Below are 17,907 nucleotides of genomic sequence, written 5' to 3' on the forward strand. Positions count from 1 at the left end.
GAAATTATCTGTTCTCCAAGGAGAGACAGAATTTGAAGTTTGAGTCCGGCGAAGTTAACTGCTTGCTAAAATACAAATCAACACTCTTCAAAAGAGGAAAACAAAACCATTATTACACAATATGTTAACTAACCTGGATTTAAATAAAAATTTTAAAATGCAAAAAAAAAAAAAAAAAGGAAAAAGAAAAAATATTGAAGAAAAGTCATAAATAAGTTAGTCACAGATAAATACCTTATGTGGAATTTAAGAAACAAAGTAAAGGAGCCAAGGGAAAAATGAGAGACAGAGGCAAACCAAGAAACAGATTCTTAACTATAGAGAACTGGTGGTTACTGGAGAAGAGGTGGAGGGGGAATGGGTTAAATAGGGGACGTGGATTCAGAAGGGCACTTGTGATGAGCACCGGGTGATGTATGGAAGGGTTGAATCACTGAATTGTACATCTGAAACTAATATTATGCTGTATGTTAACTAACTGGAATGTAAATAAAAGCTTAAAAAAAAAAAGAGGACAACGGAATCCAGAATCACTATTATGTATCATCCATAATGATAACTATAAAACTTTAAAAATTATCATACATGCAAAGAAACAGAAAAATGTGACAGTTAAGAGGTAAAGCACTAAAAGGACAAAAACAGACCCCAAGATAACTCTTTTGTTATAATTAGTGACAACTAGGTGCAACGTGGGATCCCAAAGTATCTTGTAACAATAACAAAAAGGGTATTAGTGAGAAAACTGGGGACATCTGAATAATGTCCTTAGCTTAGTTAATAGTACTGTACCAATGTTGATTTCCTGGCTCTGATAACTATACTTCTGTAAGATGTTAGCACTGGGGGAAGCTAACATCTTATATGGAATATAAGAACATGGAAACTCTCTGAACTATCTTTGTACCCTTTCTAAGTCTGAACTGAAAAGCAGAGATTCAGACTGAATTACAAAAATGAAAGGTATGTTAACTAACTAGAATTTAAATAAAAATTTGAAAAACAAACCAACCCCCACCAAAACAAAATAAGCCTTAGATTCCTTAACATTAAATTGTTGTTGTGCATGTGATTGTTGTGAAGTTCAACTGGGGATATTTTTGAGAAAATATAGAGAAGAAAATGGAGTAAAAATGAGTTCTTAAAACAATTATAATCTAGTTCTGTTGCTAAGACACTAATGATGTATTTGATCAAATAATTTGATTCTTTTAATATATATTTAAGGAAAATTTAAAAAAAGGAAAAACTACCACTTATCAAATTCAAATGGATGTCAAATGGATGTCAAATGGAATACTACATAGCAATAAAAATGAATTATTAATGCATGCAACAAGAATAAATCTCAAAGACTTTATGCTTTGAGAGAGTGAAAGAGACTAGTTTCAAAAGGCTACGTACTATATGACTCTATTTATATAAAAGTCTGGGGGCGCCTGACTAGCTTAGTCGGTTAAGGGTCCGACTTCAGCACGGGTCATGATCTCACGGTTCCTGAGTTCAAGCCCCGTGTCGGGCTCTGCTGACAGCTCGGACCCTGGAGCCTGCTTCAGAATCTGTGTCTCCCTCTCTCTCTCTCTCTCTCTCTTCCTCCCCCGCTTGCACTCTGTCTCTCTCTCTCAAAAATAAATAAAGATTAAAAAAAATTTTTTTTAATGTCTGGAGAAGGCAAATACAGTGATGGAAAAGAGCTCATTGGTCACCAAGGGTTAGGGATAGAGAGTGGGTGTGACTACAAGGGTACAGCACAAAAGAAATTTTTAGGGTGATAAAAGTGAATTTTGATTATACTTATATCAATCTACATATATGTTAAAATTCCTAAAATAAAAAAAATAAAAAATAAAAAAAGGAAGACCAACGATATGCTGTCTACAAAAAACTCATTTTAAAAATAATATTGCACACAGGTTTCCTCTAAAAGATTCTAACTTCTTTCAAAATTTGCTATTTCAAATGTCCTATGATCCCACTAGGAGAAATTAATAGAGTAATGGAGCCATTAAGTGAGATTATAGGATCTATTATGATCTGGAATAAGGATAAAAGCTTTTGGTACAATGTGATATATCTGACTCTGACAACTTTTCAGCTTAAGAATAATATTATTGTTTAAAATGTAAAGTCAAATTTGTGAATATTATAATAATGTTTTTGTATGGCAAAGAAAAAAATTTTTACTGTGGTAAAAAAATTCTGACCAACTCAGAAAAATTTTGAAAACAACTTCTATATAACTTGAATATGAAATTCAGTGTAAGACATGCTTGCCCTCTGTCCCTAATAATGATTTAATCTAATTTTTAAAAACTTTGATCGACTTCCATTTTGGGGAATAGAGTGAACCAAATACCCTGAGAAACTATTTGCTACAAACTCCTAGAAATGTTGGGTTGAAGACAAGAAACTTTTTAAAAAAATGTGTGGCTAACTTGAAAGGAAGGATTTCTTCCCCTAGAGGCCAAAACAAAGAGGGAAATAAAGGCAAAGCAGTGGTTACAAGAAAGGGCACTATAGCTGCCCATGGAGGATTTTCTCTCAGTGACACAGGGGCTCGGGATTTAATACTCCTTCAAATACAAGGACCCCATCTCTACTCTACCACCTCTATGTCTATCTAAGGGATCTTCAAAGGGCTAAAATGTAGACTAAAACAATTCCCTTATTGGCAGAGAAAGGCAGAGTAGATGGAGAAAAATAAGTCTTTTTAAAAAATGTTTATTTATTTTGAGAAAGAAAGAGAGAGGGTGCACACAAGTGGGGGAGGGGCAGAGAGAGAGAGGGAGAGAGAATCCCAAGCAGGCTCCGCACAGTCAGCGCAGAGCTCAACACGGGGCTCAATCTCCTGAACTGTGAGATTGTGACCTGAGCCGAAATCAAGAGTCAGATGCTTAACCGAATGAGCTACCCGTGTGCCCTGAAAAATAAGTCTTTTATAAGAATTTGTAAACATCCCTTAGTTGGATTTGGAGTTGAAATTTCCACTACAGCAATGTACGGATGTTCCCAACCAAAACATATAAAAAACTGTCCTAAGTCAGTATAGTCCTTGGTACCAGCAAAAGCAAACAAAAAGCATTTCAGAAGAGATATACCCTCACTCTAGGTGGCAGCTGAATTCCCACAAAGTACAGGTATAAGCTTAAATGATGAGTGCTCAATCCAAAATTAGAAAATGTATAAAAATACAAACCATTTTGAGTAAGGATTAGCAGAAATGACAGAGAATTAGTACTCCAAGGACTCTGGATAATAACAGAAATTATAAAATAAAATGATGAAAATTATCTAAGAAATATAAAAAAAAATCACACTAGTGTAAAAGTGTACACAGACTTGAAATAGAAATGACCCATCTGAAGAGAATTAGTGAACTGAAATACAGAACTGAGGAAATAATGCAGAATGGAACACAAAGAAACAGGTATAAAATACAAAAGGTTAAGATAACAGGTAAAAAAGAATGTCAAGTACCAACAAATTTCCAACAGAAATTACAGAAGAAAAAAAATAGAGATCAGGCAGGGGGACAGTATTTGAAGAGATACTGGCTGAAAATATGCCAGCATTCATGTGAAAAGCTAAACTACTTCTTAATGAAAAATTATATATTGAGGAACTGAATTTCAGAAACTAAGTATCAAAATTTTATAGGCAACTCACATGATTAAATCTTCTTGTGAAGGCAACAGCATTTGGTGCAGAACTGTATTTTTCTTTTTTATTCCATCCACAACTTGAAAGCTCCTGAAAAAAATAGGTTAAAAATAAGTTCATGAAATAGTCCAGTTTTCTTATTATATTAAGGGTTTCACAACATTAAAGACAGTTGTGTCCCCTCCTAGAGCCATTTTATTCAAGAGGAACATATCTAATACTGTAACCATTCAGCTAAATCATAAAAACAAATTTTACCCGTAGAATATAAGAGGGCAAAATTACCTGTCTATTAGAACACAGGTAACTAGACCTACACTCCACAGGGAGATTGGTGGATTCTCCTTCTGAAGATATCGGAGTGTCAACAGAAGGACCTACAGATAATGAGAGCTAGGCTTCCTACAACGTACAGTGAACCCTACTAGCTGTCAAGCCCCATTCTCAGTCAGTTACTCAGAGCTTCCAATCAGCTTTCCAGTACCTTCTTCTTTGAGCTGACAGCCAACTACCCCATATATGTCATGAAACCTCTAATAAAAGGGCTCTTGATACCCCACAGGGTCTGTCAAGAGAATTCAAAGGGCTCAATAAACTTAAAAACTTAGATTTCTATTTTATACTAACTTCTGATATGACATTCCTTTTTATCTTAAATGTAGAGTACAGATTACAGAAGAAATGGCAATGCATGTGACGTTACCACTGATAAACATCACAGATATTTTCATTTTCATATCACATTACAGTTAGTGCAGATAGCTCAAAACTATCATTGATACTCATCACTAGTTTGATATTATGAGCTCATCATCTCTGGATCTTACTTAATGTTAACATAAAAGCACATATATATTGCTATGTGACAGTTTTACAAAATACTTTGGGAAGTGTATTTTAATAGGATTGATTTCCTTTGATTTTAAAGAAGGGTTCAGATTCATAGGCTTCATTCAGGGGCCAAGGGAGTCCAAGGTTCAAAACAGGTTAAAGATCCTGCTATAATACCAATAACCACCACCAAAAAGAGATAGAATCTATAGGGAAAAAAAAAAAAGACTCTGAGGAAGCTGAGTTAGGGAAGGGAACCAAAAAAACTGAGAGAAGAGAAAGACAAAACCATATATTTACTACTCTCAGATAAGAATAGGTATTACTCCCATTAGGCAGAAACAGAAGGATACATTCTATTCAGAGAACAAAACACAGCCTTTGGAAATGAAAAACACACTAAGGGAGATTTTAAAAATCACTGTAAGAGTTGTGAGATAAAGGTGATAGAATCTTTTAAAAAATAAGCTCAAAACAGGATCCAAATATTCTGTTAATTAGAGTCCGTAAAAGTCAATGTCTGAATAATAACAGGAGTTTTATAATTTTTTTAATGTTTATTTATTTTTGAGAGAGAGACAGAGTGTGAGCGGGGGAGGGGCAGAGAGAGAGGGAGACACAGAATCTGAAGCAGGCTCCAGTCTCTGAGCTGTCCGCATAGAGCCCACATGGGGCTTGAACCCACAAACTGCGAGATCATGACCTGAGCTGAAGTCAGACCTTAACCAACTGAGCCACCCAGGTGTCCCAATAACAGGAGTTTTAAGAGAGAACAGAGAAAATAGAGAAAAATAACTTACCCCCCAAAAAAATTTTTTTTAGTTTTATTTTAGAGAGAGGGAGTGTCTGTGTGCATAGGCATGCAAGCAGGGGAGAGAGGGAGACAGAATCTTAAGCAGGCTCCCTGCTCCGCATGAAGCCCAACATGGTGCTCCATCACGTGATCCTGGGATCATGATCTGAGCTGAAATCAAGAGTTAGATGCTTAACTGACTGAACCACCCAGGTGTCCCCCCCGCCCCCGCTAAATTTTTTAATGCCCCTCCCCTAAGAAGTTGAAGAACAAGATCTGTCTAGTGTTCTTTACAGTGGACTAAATTTTTAAAACCCTCAAAACAAGGCCTAGCCTCAAAAAAACTGTAGCACACTGGAGACTAAGAGATTAAATCTGTAAGATTCAAAAACAAAACAAAATAAAACTAGATCACACGCAGATCAAAGTATCAGATACCTCAACAGCAACACTGAAAGATAAAGACAACTGAAAACAAAGTCTTCAAAATCCTAGAATTCTGTCCAACAAAAAAATGAATTAAGTATGAAAGTATACTACAGACATTTTCAGACATGCAAGTGTCAGAGAATTTGTTTTCTAGGGACCTATTCTCAGCTAGGAAAATATGTGGTTCCTCAAAACAAATGAGCAAATTAAGAAAAAAAAAAAAGACATGGGATCCAAGAAACTGAGGAACCAATACAGAAAGAAAATATTGCAAAACCCAGTTTATCAATAAAGGGAGATCCTGGGACATAGCTGTGAGCAGAGCTTAAGAACAACAGTCCAGATAGTAACTAAGCAAGAGGTAAGAGATTCCAAGAGAGATACCTCTCAAAAATGAAACAATACCTAAGTGTTTGAACACACTGAGAAGACACATTCACTATATTCACTTCTGGCAGAAGAATTAGTGACAAGTATAGAGAAAGCTTAAGTAAGTTGTTAGCTCAAGGAACACAAAATTTAAGTAATCATGGCTTCACTGTAAAGAACAGTTGAGCCATGATTACTTATTCATGTTGAAACTGTGACATAACTATATGCGAAAAAGAGGAGGAACAGAACTGTATAAAGGTCAAAGGAAACAATATAAAAGTGTGAAATCATTTTCTATAGTACAGAGTCAATATATCATATCTAAAATTTTTAAAATCAGGGGCAGCTGGGTGGCTCAGTCAGTTAAGCATCCGACTCTTGCTTTCAGCTCAGGTCAGGGCCTCGCAGCTTTGTGGTTTCAAGCCCTGCATCAGGCTCTGCACTGGCAGCTCAGAGCCTGCTTGGGATTCTCTCTCTTCTCTCACTCTGCCTCACTCTGCCCCACTCGTGCTATCTCTCTCAAAATAAATAAACTTTAAAAAATTTTTAAATCATAAACAATAGACATTTAGACATATTATTTGAAAACTGGACATAAATTCCTGCAAGAAGGAATAGTTAAGGCACTGGATGAGCATGGGGCTCAAGGGTGGAGGCCGGTGGAAATATGGGACTTCTTAAATGTGATGCATGCCTGTCTTCCATAAAATTTTAAAACAGAAACAGAAAGAAATGGACTGAGGAGGGGACTGAGGAAACAGTTACGGTGATACTACAAAATCTAACTAAAACACAAAAATTAAGGTAATGTTTGTTTCCTTATATTGGAAAAAGTGGTAGATTCAAGATATCTTGGAGGCAGGCAGGATCTGGTCAAAAATTGGATCCACACAATGTAAGCCAAGAATGAGGTGTCCAGAGGTACCAAGACTCCCAAGTTTTTGGCTTGAGTAATGGAGATGAAGAATACTAAAGGAAGAAACGGCAATCATTGCTTTAACACAGCGGACAAGCAGTAAATGCTCTGAAGATACCAATTACTTTTTTAAAATCTAAAGCTAGATCACAACCTTCAGATTTGAAATTACTAAAGGAAAATATGGAACAGAAACAACTCTACAGTAAAGAGACAACTGCTTGTTAGCCTAGATACAGGCTCATTTCACATTACCTCCTCGTACAGACAGAAAATATTTAGTGACAGATACTACACGAACATGAAAATGACATGACAGCTATATTAAAAACATCAAACTTCTAGAAAATATTTTTTCTAAAAATATTAATATAACCATATTAATGTAACTACATAAAGATGGCATATTTTAGGACAAAATTCCTCGGATTAGATGTACAAATACTGAGCTCATTTTAAACCAATTAATATAACTTCCAAATACATATTAATGCTATTAATATACAGTGTCTGTGTCAAATTGATGTCAACATAGCCATTTGATAGAGTTCAAACTCAGTTATGCAGCTTTACACAAAACGTAAATGTCATTTTCCTGTTATAAGTAAGGCTGTACCATAAGTAATGAATATCCTTGCACCTTCTCTGACATTTCTGATCATTTCCTAAAAATATAGTCCTAGAAGTAAAATCGCTAGGTCAAAGAGTCTGAACCCTTTCAAGGCTTTGATACCTGTCAAACTGCCCTCCTGAAATACCGAGTCATTTATACCACCACTACTGAGTCACTTTCCCAACAGTCTCACCAAATCTGGGTATATTTATCCTCTTTTTGTATATCACTACTTTAATTTCCCCAACTGTAAGGAAGAGGTGCCTTTGTTAAAAGAAGTGAAAAGGGGGGCGCGTGGGTGGCTCAGTCAGTTAAGTGTCTGAGTCTTGATTTCGGCTCAGGTCATGATCTCAAAGTCTGTAAGATCAAATCCCATGGTGGGCTCTGTGCTGACAGTGTGGAGCTTGGGATTCTCTTTCTCCCTCTCTCTCTCAAAATAAGTAAATAAACATTTCTTTAAAAAAATTGAATGAACAAGATTTGTTTTAAAAAGGAGAGAAAAGGGAGGGTGGAGGCTGTGAATCACTTATAAACCCACCACTGAGAGAAAACCTATGAAAACACCTTCCCAATCTTGTTTATGTGCAAAAGGGGGCCTACTCTTTTGTTTGTTTAAAGTAGCCAGTACTTTTATTGTCCTCTTCTGTGTGATTTAATCTTCTGGTTTTATGCTTAAAACCTTCTCATCCAGAGAACAGGTGTCTTAAAAGCAGCAGTGAAAGAATTAACACTAACAGAGATTACCATGTGCTAGGCACTATTATAAGTGCTTTATACATACTCACTTGAACCTATCTTCACCATTATAAATTATGATAAACAAGGAACCCAATAAAAGTGTCAGTGAATTATGGCTTTATTTTTTTACACAAAAACCTTTTGACTGCTTTTCTGACTCTTCAAATAAAAAATAAGAGGTTTTGAAAAATTCATCCAATTCTTGGAACACTGCAACATCATTAACTTAATGGAAAAATGCTTTGTCCCTTAACAGAACCCTTGGAAGCCAACAGAAAGGAGGTGGGATGAATCAATCTATAGTCACATCACTTGGGAGTACATAGATTAAAATTCCACTGGAGCCCTCTGTTCTAAAGGAATTTGTACTTAAAAATTGTGAAGAGGGGCGCCTCAGTCAGTTAAGCGTCCGACCTTGGCTCAGGTCATGATCTGGCCACTCTGATTTTGAGCCCGGCATGGGGCTCTGTGCTGACAGCCCGGAGCCTGGAGCCTGCTTCAGATTCTTTGTCTTCCTCTCTCTCTGCCCCTCCCCTGCTCGCGCTCTGTGTCTCAAAAATGAATAAACGTTAAAAAAAATTTTTTTTAAATGTGAAGAAACAAGCAGGTTTTTTAAACCTCTTAAGATAGTAGCTACCATTTCCCCTTTGAGACAATTCTATATTACTAGCACATCTAATATAATAAACTGTAACTGACGGAGAACAGATTAGTGGTTCGAGGAATTAAGGACGGTGGGAAGTAGGTAGGAGTGGGGCTGGCTGACTATAAAGGGGTAGTACAAGGGAGAGAGACCTCTGTGATATTGTAATAGTTTTGTATCTTGACTGAGATGATGGTTAGACAAAACAATACATAAGATGCTATAAATAAATAAATAAATGTTATAGCAGTCCATTCCCTGGTTTTGATACTGTACCATGCTTATATGAGATGTAGCTTCTAGGGAAAACTGGGTGAAAGATAAATGGGACCTCTCTGCGGTATTTTTGCAATTTCATATGAATCCCTAATTATCCCTGTACTATTTTTTGCAAGTTCCAGTAAATCTCTTGTTACTTCAAAATAAAAAGTTAAACAACAACAATAACAACAAAAATCCATTTAATGAATTATGGAGCTGAAATTGCACTGGGTCTCCAAGAACTCACTAATTTCTTCTTAAACCTTGACATGCATTTGTATTAGCTAACCTTAGAGGAATTTTGCCCTGCCCCAACTCTAACTCTCAACAGCCACTGAACTTCTCTGAGAAAAAAACTGCTCTTTCCTTTGCCTCGGACTCTGGATCTTCCTCCAAGAGACACTAGGGAACAATGTAAGAAATAAATCCTCCCACCCATGGTATCTTGCATTTGACAGCTGAGCAGCCTAGTCAAGGGTTACCCTATACTAAAACATCTCCCATGAATACCAAAAAGAAAGCTTAGTGACTCAAAGGATTTTTTTAAAGGTCTGATTTAAGAACAGGACTGATTTGAGTTGCGTACACCATGTAAGTCAGCCTCTATTTTCAGCAAAGGCTCAATGAAATAGAGCAACCTTGATACCTCTTAAAATCCATTCAAATGGATTTAACTTAGAATTTTAAAATCAGGCAGTAAAGAGCAATCTAACAGTAACTCACACATAAAGGCAGTTTTTAACTGGGCATTGAAAGTGTATTTGCGAGAATATTCACAGGTGCATTTTGAGCCCTGAAACTGTCGAGCCCGATTTTCCACTGAGTTTATTTCGGAAGCACATGGGAAGCAGACACCGCAACTGAGGACCACCTACCCTATGAAAGAATTACTGAATTTCACAGGAGCCACAGCTTCTCTTATGCCTCTTGTAGGTTTGTTCTGTAAAGTCAAATTCTTGATCTAAATTTCATCTTGTAGGTTCCAACACTCTTAAAAGGACTGCTCTAAGGGTGATGTTGTAGGGATACCTAAAGATAGAAGAAGAGAAAAGGCCAATATAGACCAGCATGTAGACAGAGAATGAGAGAAGAAAAGAAAAGGTGATGGAATGTACACAAGACTGCAGGGGTGGGGGGTCCTCACAGGAAGAAGACAGTTTGTTTTTTCACTCAAGTACAGTTGACACATGAGAAAAGATAATTATTGCTAAGGCACTCTGATGCTCAAAAATGCAAAGCTTTTTTAAAGGGATATAATATACCCGTTGGCATTCGTCCTATATGGCTATTTAGAAAGAAGTCTCAGCCACAGACGATGTGCTTGCTACAACTCCTGTATTTTTAATCAACAGAATAAAGTTTTGAAACTATAAAACTGCAATATGATATGTGAGGTCAAAAGATCAATTCTCTTTCCTAACGTACTCACATTCTCTGTTCCCCCTCCACCTTCCTCCCCACACATTAGTTAATTAATTAATTAATTAATTAACGCTGCCCCTGTAACGACAGCCGAGATAAAGGTAGGTGCTACCTTCTGCTACCACCGATGCCGTGGCACACCTCCTCTCCCCGTCAGTCATGTTCCTCTTCACTCCCCTCGTTCTATTCTAAGCCTGACCTTGCTACGTAGTAAGGAAGTTCATGGTGATGAGGAGCAATCACAGAACTTACAAAACAGCCCACCTTGCTTCTAACAGCAAATTTCAAATCTTTCAGGTCTTCTTTGCTTTCTTCAAAGCTCTCAGTATATTCATAAATGGTTTACATTTTAACTCTAATGCAAATGATAGTCTTCATTAAAACAAAGAGAATTATGGTATTCCTGATGTTGGAACTTCGTATGTTGCCAAGATCATAGTCTCTGCATCACAAAAAGCTAGCATACAGAAAGTTCTTTTACATACTGTCAAAAGTATCTCAATTGTAAGTTTTTCAGAAATGTTTTAGTAAGATTCAGAATTACCTATTACGTACTTTCCCTCACTTAACCAGCATTCTTCCTCAGTCTCTAGGGTACCCCAGTTATACAGGAATACAGGAGGGCCTTATCTATCCTCTGTATTTAATGTCTGTTTATTGATACATTCTAATGGCTTACTGTACTGACTTACTGGAAATTATAATAAAGTGTCAAACTTTCTTCTTTGAAGGTAATACACGTCAGAGGACTTTCTGTGAGAGCTGGTCGCTTTGTGAACACTTAAGAACCTCGTAAGAGGCAAACATCATCCAATGTAATGACTACAGTACAGATTTCAAGCACAGTTCACCCTTTTAAGAGTTATTGAAAGTACCAGAGCATTGCAACTAGAAAGAAAATCTGATTGCAAACAAACTTTCTGTCATAACTTATCCTGTGTTGAGTATAATACTCATTCTGAAGAGAAATCCCATTGATGTAATGAACATGGAAATGCCTTCAGAAAAAATATAAGCTTTATAGAACATGAGAGAATTCATATTAGACAAAAACCAAACCCCCATGAATGTAATAAACATGGGAATCCTTCAGAACACAGTCATTGCTTCCTCAACATTAAAGAACTCACACTGGAGGGAAGTCCTGTAAATGGATAAGAAGGTTCTAAAAGGAAACAAACCTTCAAGATCAAGAGAGGATCACACCAGGGAAATCTATATGTATAAGAAATGTAAACAAAACAAAAACAAAAACAAAACCTTAACAAGAGCAGAGCTTCAACTAAATACCAGAAAATTCATACTAGAAGTTAATAAATCCATAGAATCCTTAAACTGCCCTTACTAAGCATTAAATAATTCACACTAGGCAAAACACCTGAAAATGTTCCTAATTGCGGGTGGGAGAAAAAAAACCCCAAACTCCTTTTTCCATAAAGAAAACGCGATTTTATAAAAGTCACTTTCTTGGACTAGTAACAGACTCTTGCAGAAATTTTCCAAACACGGTAAACACTAGGAGATGACATGCCTGGAGGCTATACAGTATAAAGCTTGGGAATGGTCACTTACCAAACTCAAATACAGAACAGGTAATATTCTACGCACTAGGGATGTATCAGTGAACAAAGCAGACAAAAGTTTTCTGCCCTTGTGGAATTTATGTTCTAGTGAGGGTATAACAGACTCCCAACCTGTAAGAGCTTGACTCATGATCGCCACTCAACCTGTATCACGTCCTTAAGTTTCCTGAAGTTTTAATCAAAATTATATTTATTACTGAGTGAGAACTACACATAACTGCAGCCCTTACTCTGAAGTCACCAATAAAAATAATCCTACTTCTGGGAATTTCTGGAAGACCTAGAAGGTATTATATAGATCCAATGGTCCAAAATCCTTTACTTCATAGATTCAGTAATTTTTTAAAAGGCCAAAGACATGAAATCGATTCTATTAATGGCACGATCTATAAATGGCAAAGCTGAAAAAAACTACAAGTCATCCGGCTCCCTTTTATGGTTCGCCATTGGAAATTATTTTTGGGGATCCAAAGGGCTTTGAAATAAATTTTAAAGTAAATGAAATTACGGAAGTAAAAATCTGTGAGCACCCATTCAGAGCTGTGAATGTTAGACACAGACGAAAAAAGAAAAAAGTAAGTGGCAAAATGCATGGCAATTTATGCCCCAAACTGGTTTTAACTAATGAAAAGAGAGAATGAGTAGCTAGCTCCATGTAAGTAAGAGTTGTAAGGACACATGAACAGTAGTTGAATATAAACAATAGAGCTACTAACATTTCTCCTTCTTTGTAATCACTATAATCACAATTTCAGTAACCATATCATTGTGCGCCCTCCCCATCACTAAGAGATGGTTGCTTACTGAGAGGAGGAAAGTGTGAAAAGCCGGGTTTTGTGTGAGAGGAGGGATCACCATCCACAGACATTTCCAAATTTGGCCACACTGCTTGGGCCAGTGGGCAAGTGAAGATTCTTAGCATTTCTGTAGCACCAGCTATCAGGGCAATGTGTTCAGATGGAGAGGGATCTGTCAGTATATAGATGACTGGCCGAGCTGAGACCGGTCGCAGGCCCAACAACTATGCACAGACACTATGGAGTGCTCACATTTCTAGAGCCGATGGGGTACAGCCCTATAAAAACACTGTACTCTTTTAATAAATAATCTTTCAAAGTTGACAGAGACGAGGAAGGAGAGAGAAGTTATTTAGGGGGTAAAACCAATTGAAGAAGAAGGAAAACAGGATGGAGAGAAAAAGGGAAAAGAAGGACTCCCAGGTTTCTGAATGGCATTAAAAATGGATAGACAGTGCACATCACGCAGACAAGGAACCATTAAAAATAAAAGTATAGCAAACATTTTTTCTGTGTAGTTGTGGTCTTACCATGAGTAGTTTTAAAATTACTGATGAACTTTCCTTTAACATTCTTTTCATTGGTAAGAATGTTTTCCATTCTTCTGACCACAAAACAAAAGAACTAAGAAACAAAGTACCAAAATCTATTCCTTTTCCTTCTTTCAATCTGAGGTACCTTTGGGTGTGACACAGGGTTGGAGAAAAACCAGGCTTAGCATTTCGTTTGATTCAGATCTGCTCTTAAAGATGTGATTTTATTTAGCGAGTTTTCTACTGATGACTAAGAACAGTCCCTATATCGTAACATTTTTTTCGACACCTCAAAGATAAGGTTCTACAGTGAAATAAAGGGCTTACAACTTTTCCTTTTTCCCCCCAAGCAGTTTTCAGGCATACTGTATAACACACATTGTAGATAAGCTACTTTATTCTGAGAAAACAGCTGCACTTTGTATAGTCACCCCTTTCTTCCTACAAGTTAAGAACAAGTTTAGGTAGAACAAGTCTGGCTAAATTCTACTTAACACAGAAGACTTGGGAATACAGAATTCCCCAAACAGGTAGGAATTACAGGGTCCTACTCAGGGAACTGAATTAATGAGAGATATATATTGTAAAAAGTTCCAGGTAACTCAGCAATTGTCTCTATTGTAGAAAACTGAGCGAGACTTGTGTGGTTTAATCACCGACCTGCAACTAAAATCACTAAACCGCATAGTTGGATTCAGAATCTTTATTCTTCTAAGTTTACATTAGTACAGATTTCATTTTGGAAAACGTGAATAAAGCATCACCTGAAATAGATACACACATGTAATAGTGAGTTCTGATTAGTAGTTTTAGCGAACTAAAGATCTTTTAAAGCTTCATCAAGTACATATACAATTTTTAAAGTTTTACATAAAGTTATATAGAGACTTGAACACTGAAATAATGGACAGAAATATCAAGATAAATTTATTCGATTCAGTGATAACCACTATCTTTTCACAGTATGTGAAGTTTTATGCATTTTATGCTAATAAAAAGGCTAATACATTAGACTGACATGGCTTAATCTTTTGTTTATTTGTCGACAGCAAGAGTTTTGACATAATAAACACCTGAACAAACACTTCAGAAAACTGAAGTGAAAACTGTCTTTAATAAACTCAAAGACATTCCTACTCTACAACTCAAATCAGTACTTAATGCACTACAGTACATATATTAACATGGGTGCTAGTCAGCAATGTTGAACATAAAAAGTAAGCTAAAGACGACTAAAACAACAGGATGCCTTTCACATAAATAATTTTAAACGTGCAACGGCACATATTGCTAAGGGACATATATACTCATAGAGGAAATATAGCTCAATGCACAGGAATGATACAAATCAATACTGGATAGTGGCTGGCTGGATGGGAGGAGGGAAGAGGGAGAACGGGGCAGAACGCAGAGCGGCTCAAAGCACTGCTGAGGTGGGTACAGAGAGGTTCATCTCATTAGTCTTTACGTCTTGTTGTAGGTCTTGAAAATTTCAAAATATAATAGAAAACATTTTTCTGTCAGATGACAAAAGTCCTGTTTATACTGCCAGATTTAATGTAATCTTGAGGATTATACGAGACTAATACATAACAAAAATATTTTTGTGCTACATCATTTCTTTCAACAGTTACTGCTTCAATTTTTAAAAACATTGTCTCACTGAACAAATATTTACTGAACACTGTATTCATTTTCTTATTCAAAATATTGAGCTCCACTACATGCCAGACAGATAAAACAGTGGAAGCAAAATTATCAGTCTCTGCCTTTATGTAGCTTAAAACCTAGTGGAAGCAGCAAGCAATTAACCAAATAAGCACACGATGAACCACACTTCACACCTCATCAGTCCTTCCTTCTTAAAAATACTTCCTTCACTTGGCTCATCTAATTCCATACTAATAACCTGATTTTCCTCCTAAATCACTCACTGCTGCTTCTTCATCTTTTGCGAATTCCACTTAAGCACCAAGTAGGACCCTTCTCTCATCTATACTCACTTTCCTGGTAACCTCACCTTACACTTTAAGTATCTCTATGGGGACTTCTCTCAAGCTACACTTGCAACCTGGACAAGTAACGTAATATATATCACCTAACTCAATGTTCTAACAGACTTGTAAACCCAAACATGTCCAAAGCCGAACTCCTGCTCTTTCCTCCAAAAGGCTCTGGCCTTTCTCCACAAGGCAACATTGCATATAATATTCTTATATGAATGGCAGCTCCAGGAGTTGTGAATACAATAATTTTCCATCTCAGAGAATATCAAGTACATGCTTCTGGCATCAGGCCAAAAACCCTGGCATCACCCGCAACTACTCTTGCACACAAAGTCTAACAACTTTTCACCACCTCTTCTGATCCCATCCTGACCCAAGCTACCTTGCTCTCTTACCTGGTCTCCTCGATTCAGTCCTTGGTACCACGCCCTAACTCCCTACCTGAGTCAGCAGTCACAGCTAACCTAAAGCGCTACTGAAAATCTCAGTCAGAAACTGCCACTCCTCTACTCAAAAGCGTCCAAGAGTTTCCCATCTTTTTCAGAGTAATGATCTGCAAGGCCCTAGACCATCTAGCCCTCACTCTACCTCCCTCCTCTACTTCACTCCCTCCCTCCCTCCATCCTGCAGCTCACTGGCCTTTGTCCTGGCTGTTCTCTGCCTGGAACACTCTCCCCCAAACACCCAGGATTCACTCTCTCGCTTCCTTCAGGTCTTTGCTCAGATGGCACCTTCACAGTGAAGGCTTCCTGAAACCATCCCATCTGCAATCAAAACCCCCACTGTCCTCACTTCCTATTCTCTTCTGGCTGCTTTATGTTTTTCATGACACACTATCTAGCTCACTTCATTCAAATATAAAACCCACCAGGGCAGGAATTTTAGTCTGTTTGCTGCTGTATCTCTCGCAATGAAACCAGCGCCTAGCATGTAACAGATGCTCAGCAAATACTTGTTGAATCACAAAACATCAATGGAAACTTGCAACTGACAAGTGTAGTGAAGAAGCAGAGAGCACTAGGAGAACCGCCAGGAAGACAAAAAAAGCTTCCCTGAGAAAGTCAAACTTGACCTAAGAACTGAAGGATGAACAGGACTTAACTAGGATGTACACAGGCTCAGTGGTGACAGGGATGAAAAGGGCAGTGTGGCTAGACTAGGATGAGGCAGAAGATACATAAGGAGGCAAAACTATGAGGAGATTTGTGGACCATATTAGGGTAGTTTGTCTTTATCCTCAGAGCAATAGAAAGCAACTGAAGTGTTCTAAGCAGAGGGATCCTTATGAGCAGATTTACACATTCGAAAACATTCCTATGGGTGCTGGACAGAAAAGAGTTTACAAGGGTCAATGGATGCAGGTAGATCAGGAAGAAGGTACTACAGCTGAGATAAAATGGTATCTTGGATTGGGGTGTTGGGAGTAGAGAGGAAATGGATAGAGAAGATACTCAGGATGTTAAAAAAAAAAATCAGTAAGACTGGTATTAAGTTAGATAAGGAAGTGGGACCAAGGAATTTTAAGACTCACTTCTGAATTTCACAAAGTAGTGTCAGATGTCTCAGGAAGATAAAAAATTCCCATAGTGACCTGAATTCCATGTCTTCAGTAATTATTATCTAGATCTTCAATGTCCAAAGCCCCTAGTCACTAATGGTTAGTGAGTACTTGAAATGTGGCTACTCCAAGTAAAAATGTGCTGTAACTGTATAACACACATTGAATTTCAAGGTCTTAGTAGAGAAAAAATATAAAATGCTCAATAATTTTATACTGATTAAAAGTCAAACTGATAATATTTTGGATGTTGTAGGTTAAATAAAATTATTAAAATTAATTCCATCTGTTTAATTTTTTATTTAGAAAAAAATTTTAATGTTTATTTTTGAGAGACAGAGTATGAGTGGGAGAGGGGCAGAGAGAGAGGGAGTCATACAATCTGCAGCAGATTCCAGGCTCTGAGCTGTCAGCACACAGTGTTACACGGGGCTTGAACTCGCGAGCCATGAGATATGACTTGAGCTGAAGTCGGATGCTCAACTGACTGAGCCACCCAGGTGCCCCTCATCTGTTTCATTTTTACTTCATAATGTGGCTACTAGAAAATGTAAAGTTATGTAAGTGGTTCACACTGTGTATCCAATGGATAGGACTACTCTCCTATGAAACAGTAATATGGTCACTGCAGTTTATTCAAAAGAAAAACCTGTCTGTAGATAAGACGGCTGAATTTCTGGGCAAAAAAAAGTGTAATTTTTGTAAAGAATTTAGTTTCTTTTGTTCAGGGATGTGAGGAAATGCAAGTTTTT

General features: G+C 37.2%; 1 protein-coding gene across 7 annotated transcripts in view; it reads right to left on the minus strand.

Moving 5' to 3' along the window:
• RALGPS2 (Ral GEF with PH domain and SH3 binding motif 2) overlaps window positions 1-17,907 on the minus strand; it is a 170,686-nt gene that overhangs the window by 105,343 nt on the left and 47,436 nt on the right. For all 7 annotated transcript variants that reach the window (XM_040446660.1, XM_040446662.1, XM_040446657.1 and 4 more), the window contains one exon: window positions 3,667-3,750. In XM_040446660.1, the coding sequence (XP_040302594.1) occupies window positions 3,667-3,750 (84 nt within the window). The remainder of the gene's footprint in view (window positions 1-3,666; window positions 3,751-17,907) is intronic.

The sequence above is a fragment of the Herpailurus yagouaroundi genome, unplaced genomic scaffold, assembly GCF_014898765.1.
Source record: "Herpailurus yagouaroundi ecotype Mexico unplaced genomic scaffold, PumYag 195, whole genome shotgun sequence".
NCBI classification, from domain to species: domain Eukaryota; kingdom Metazoa; phylum Chordata; class Mammalia; order Carnivora; family Felidae; genus Herpailurus; species Herpailurus yagouaroundi.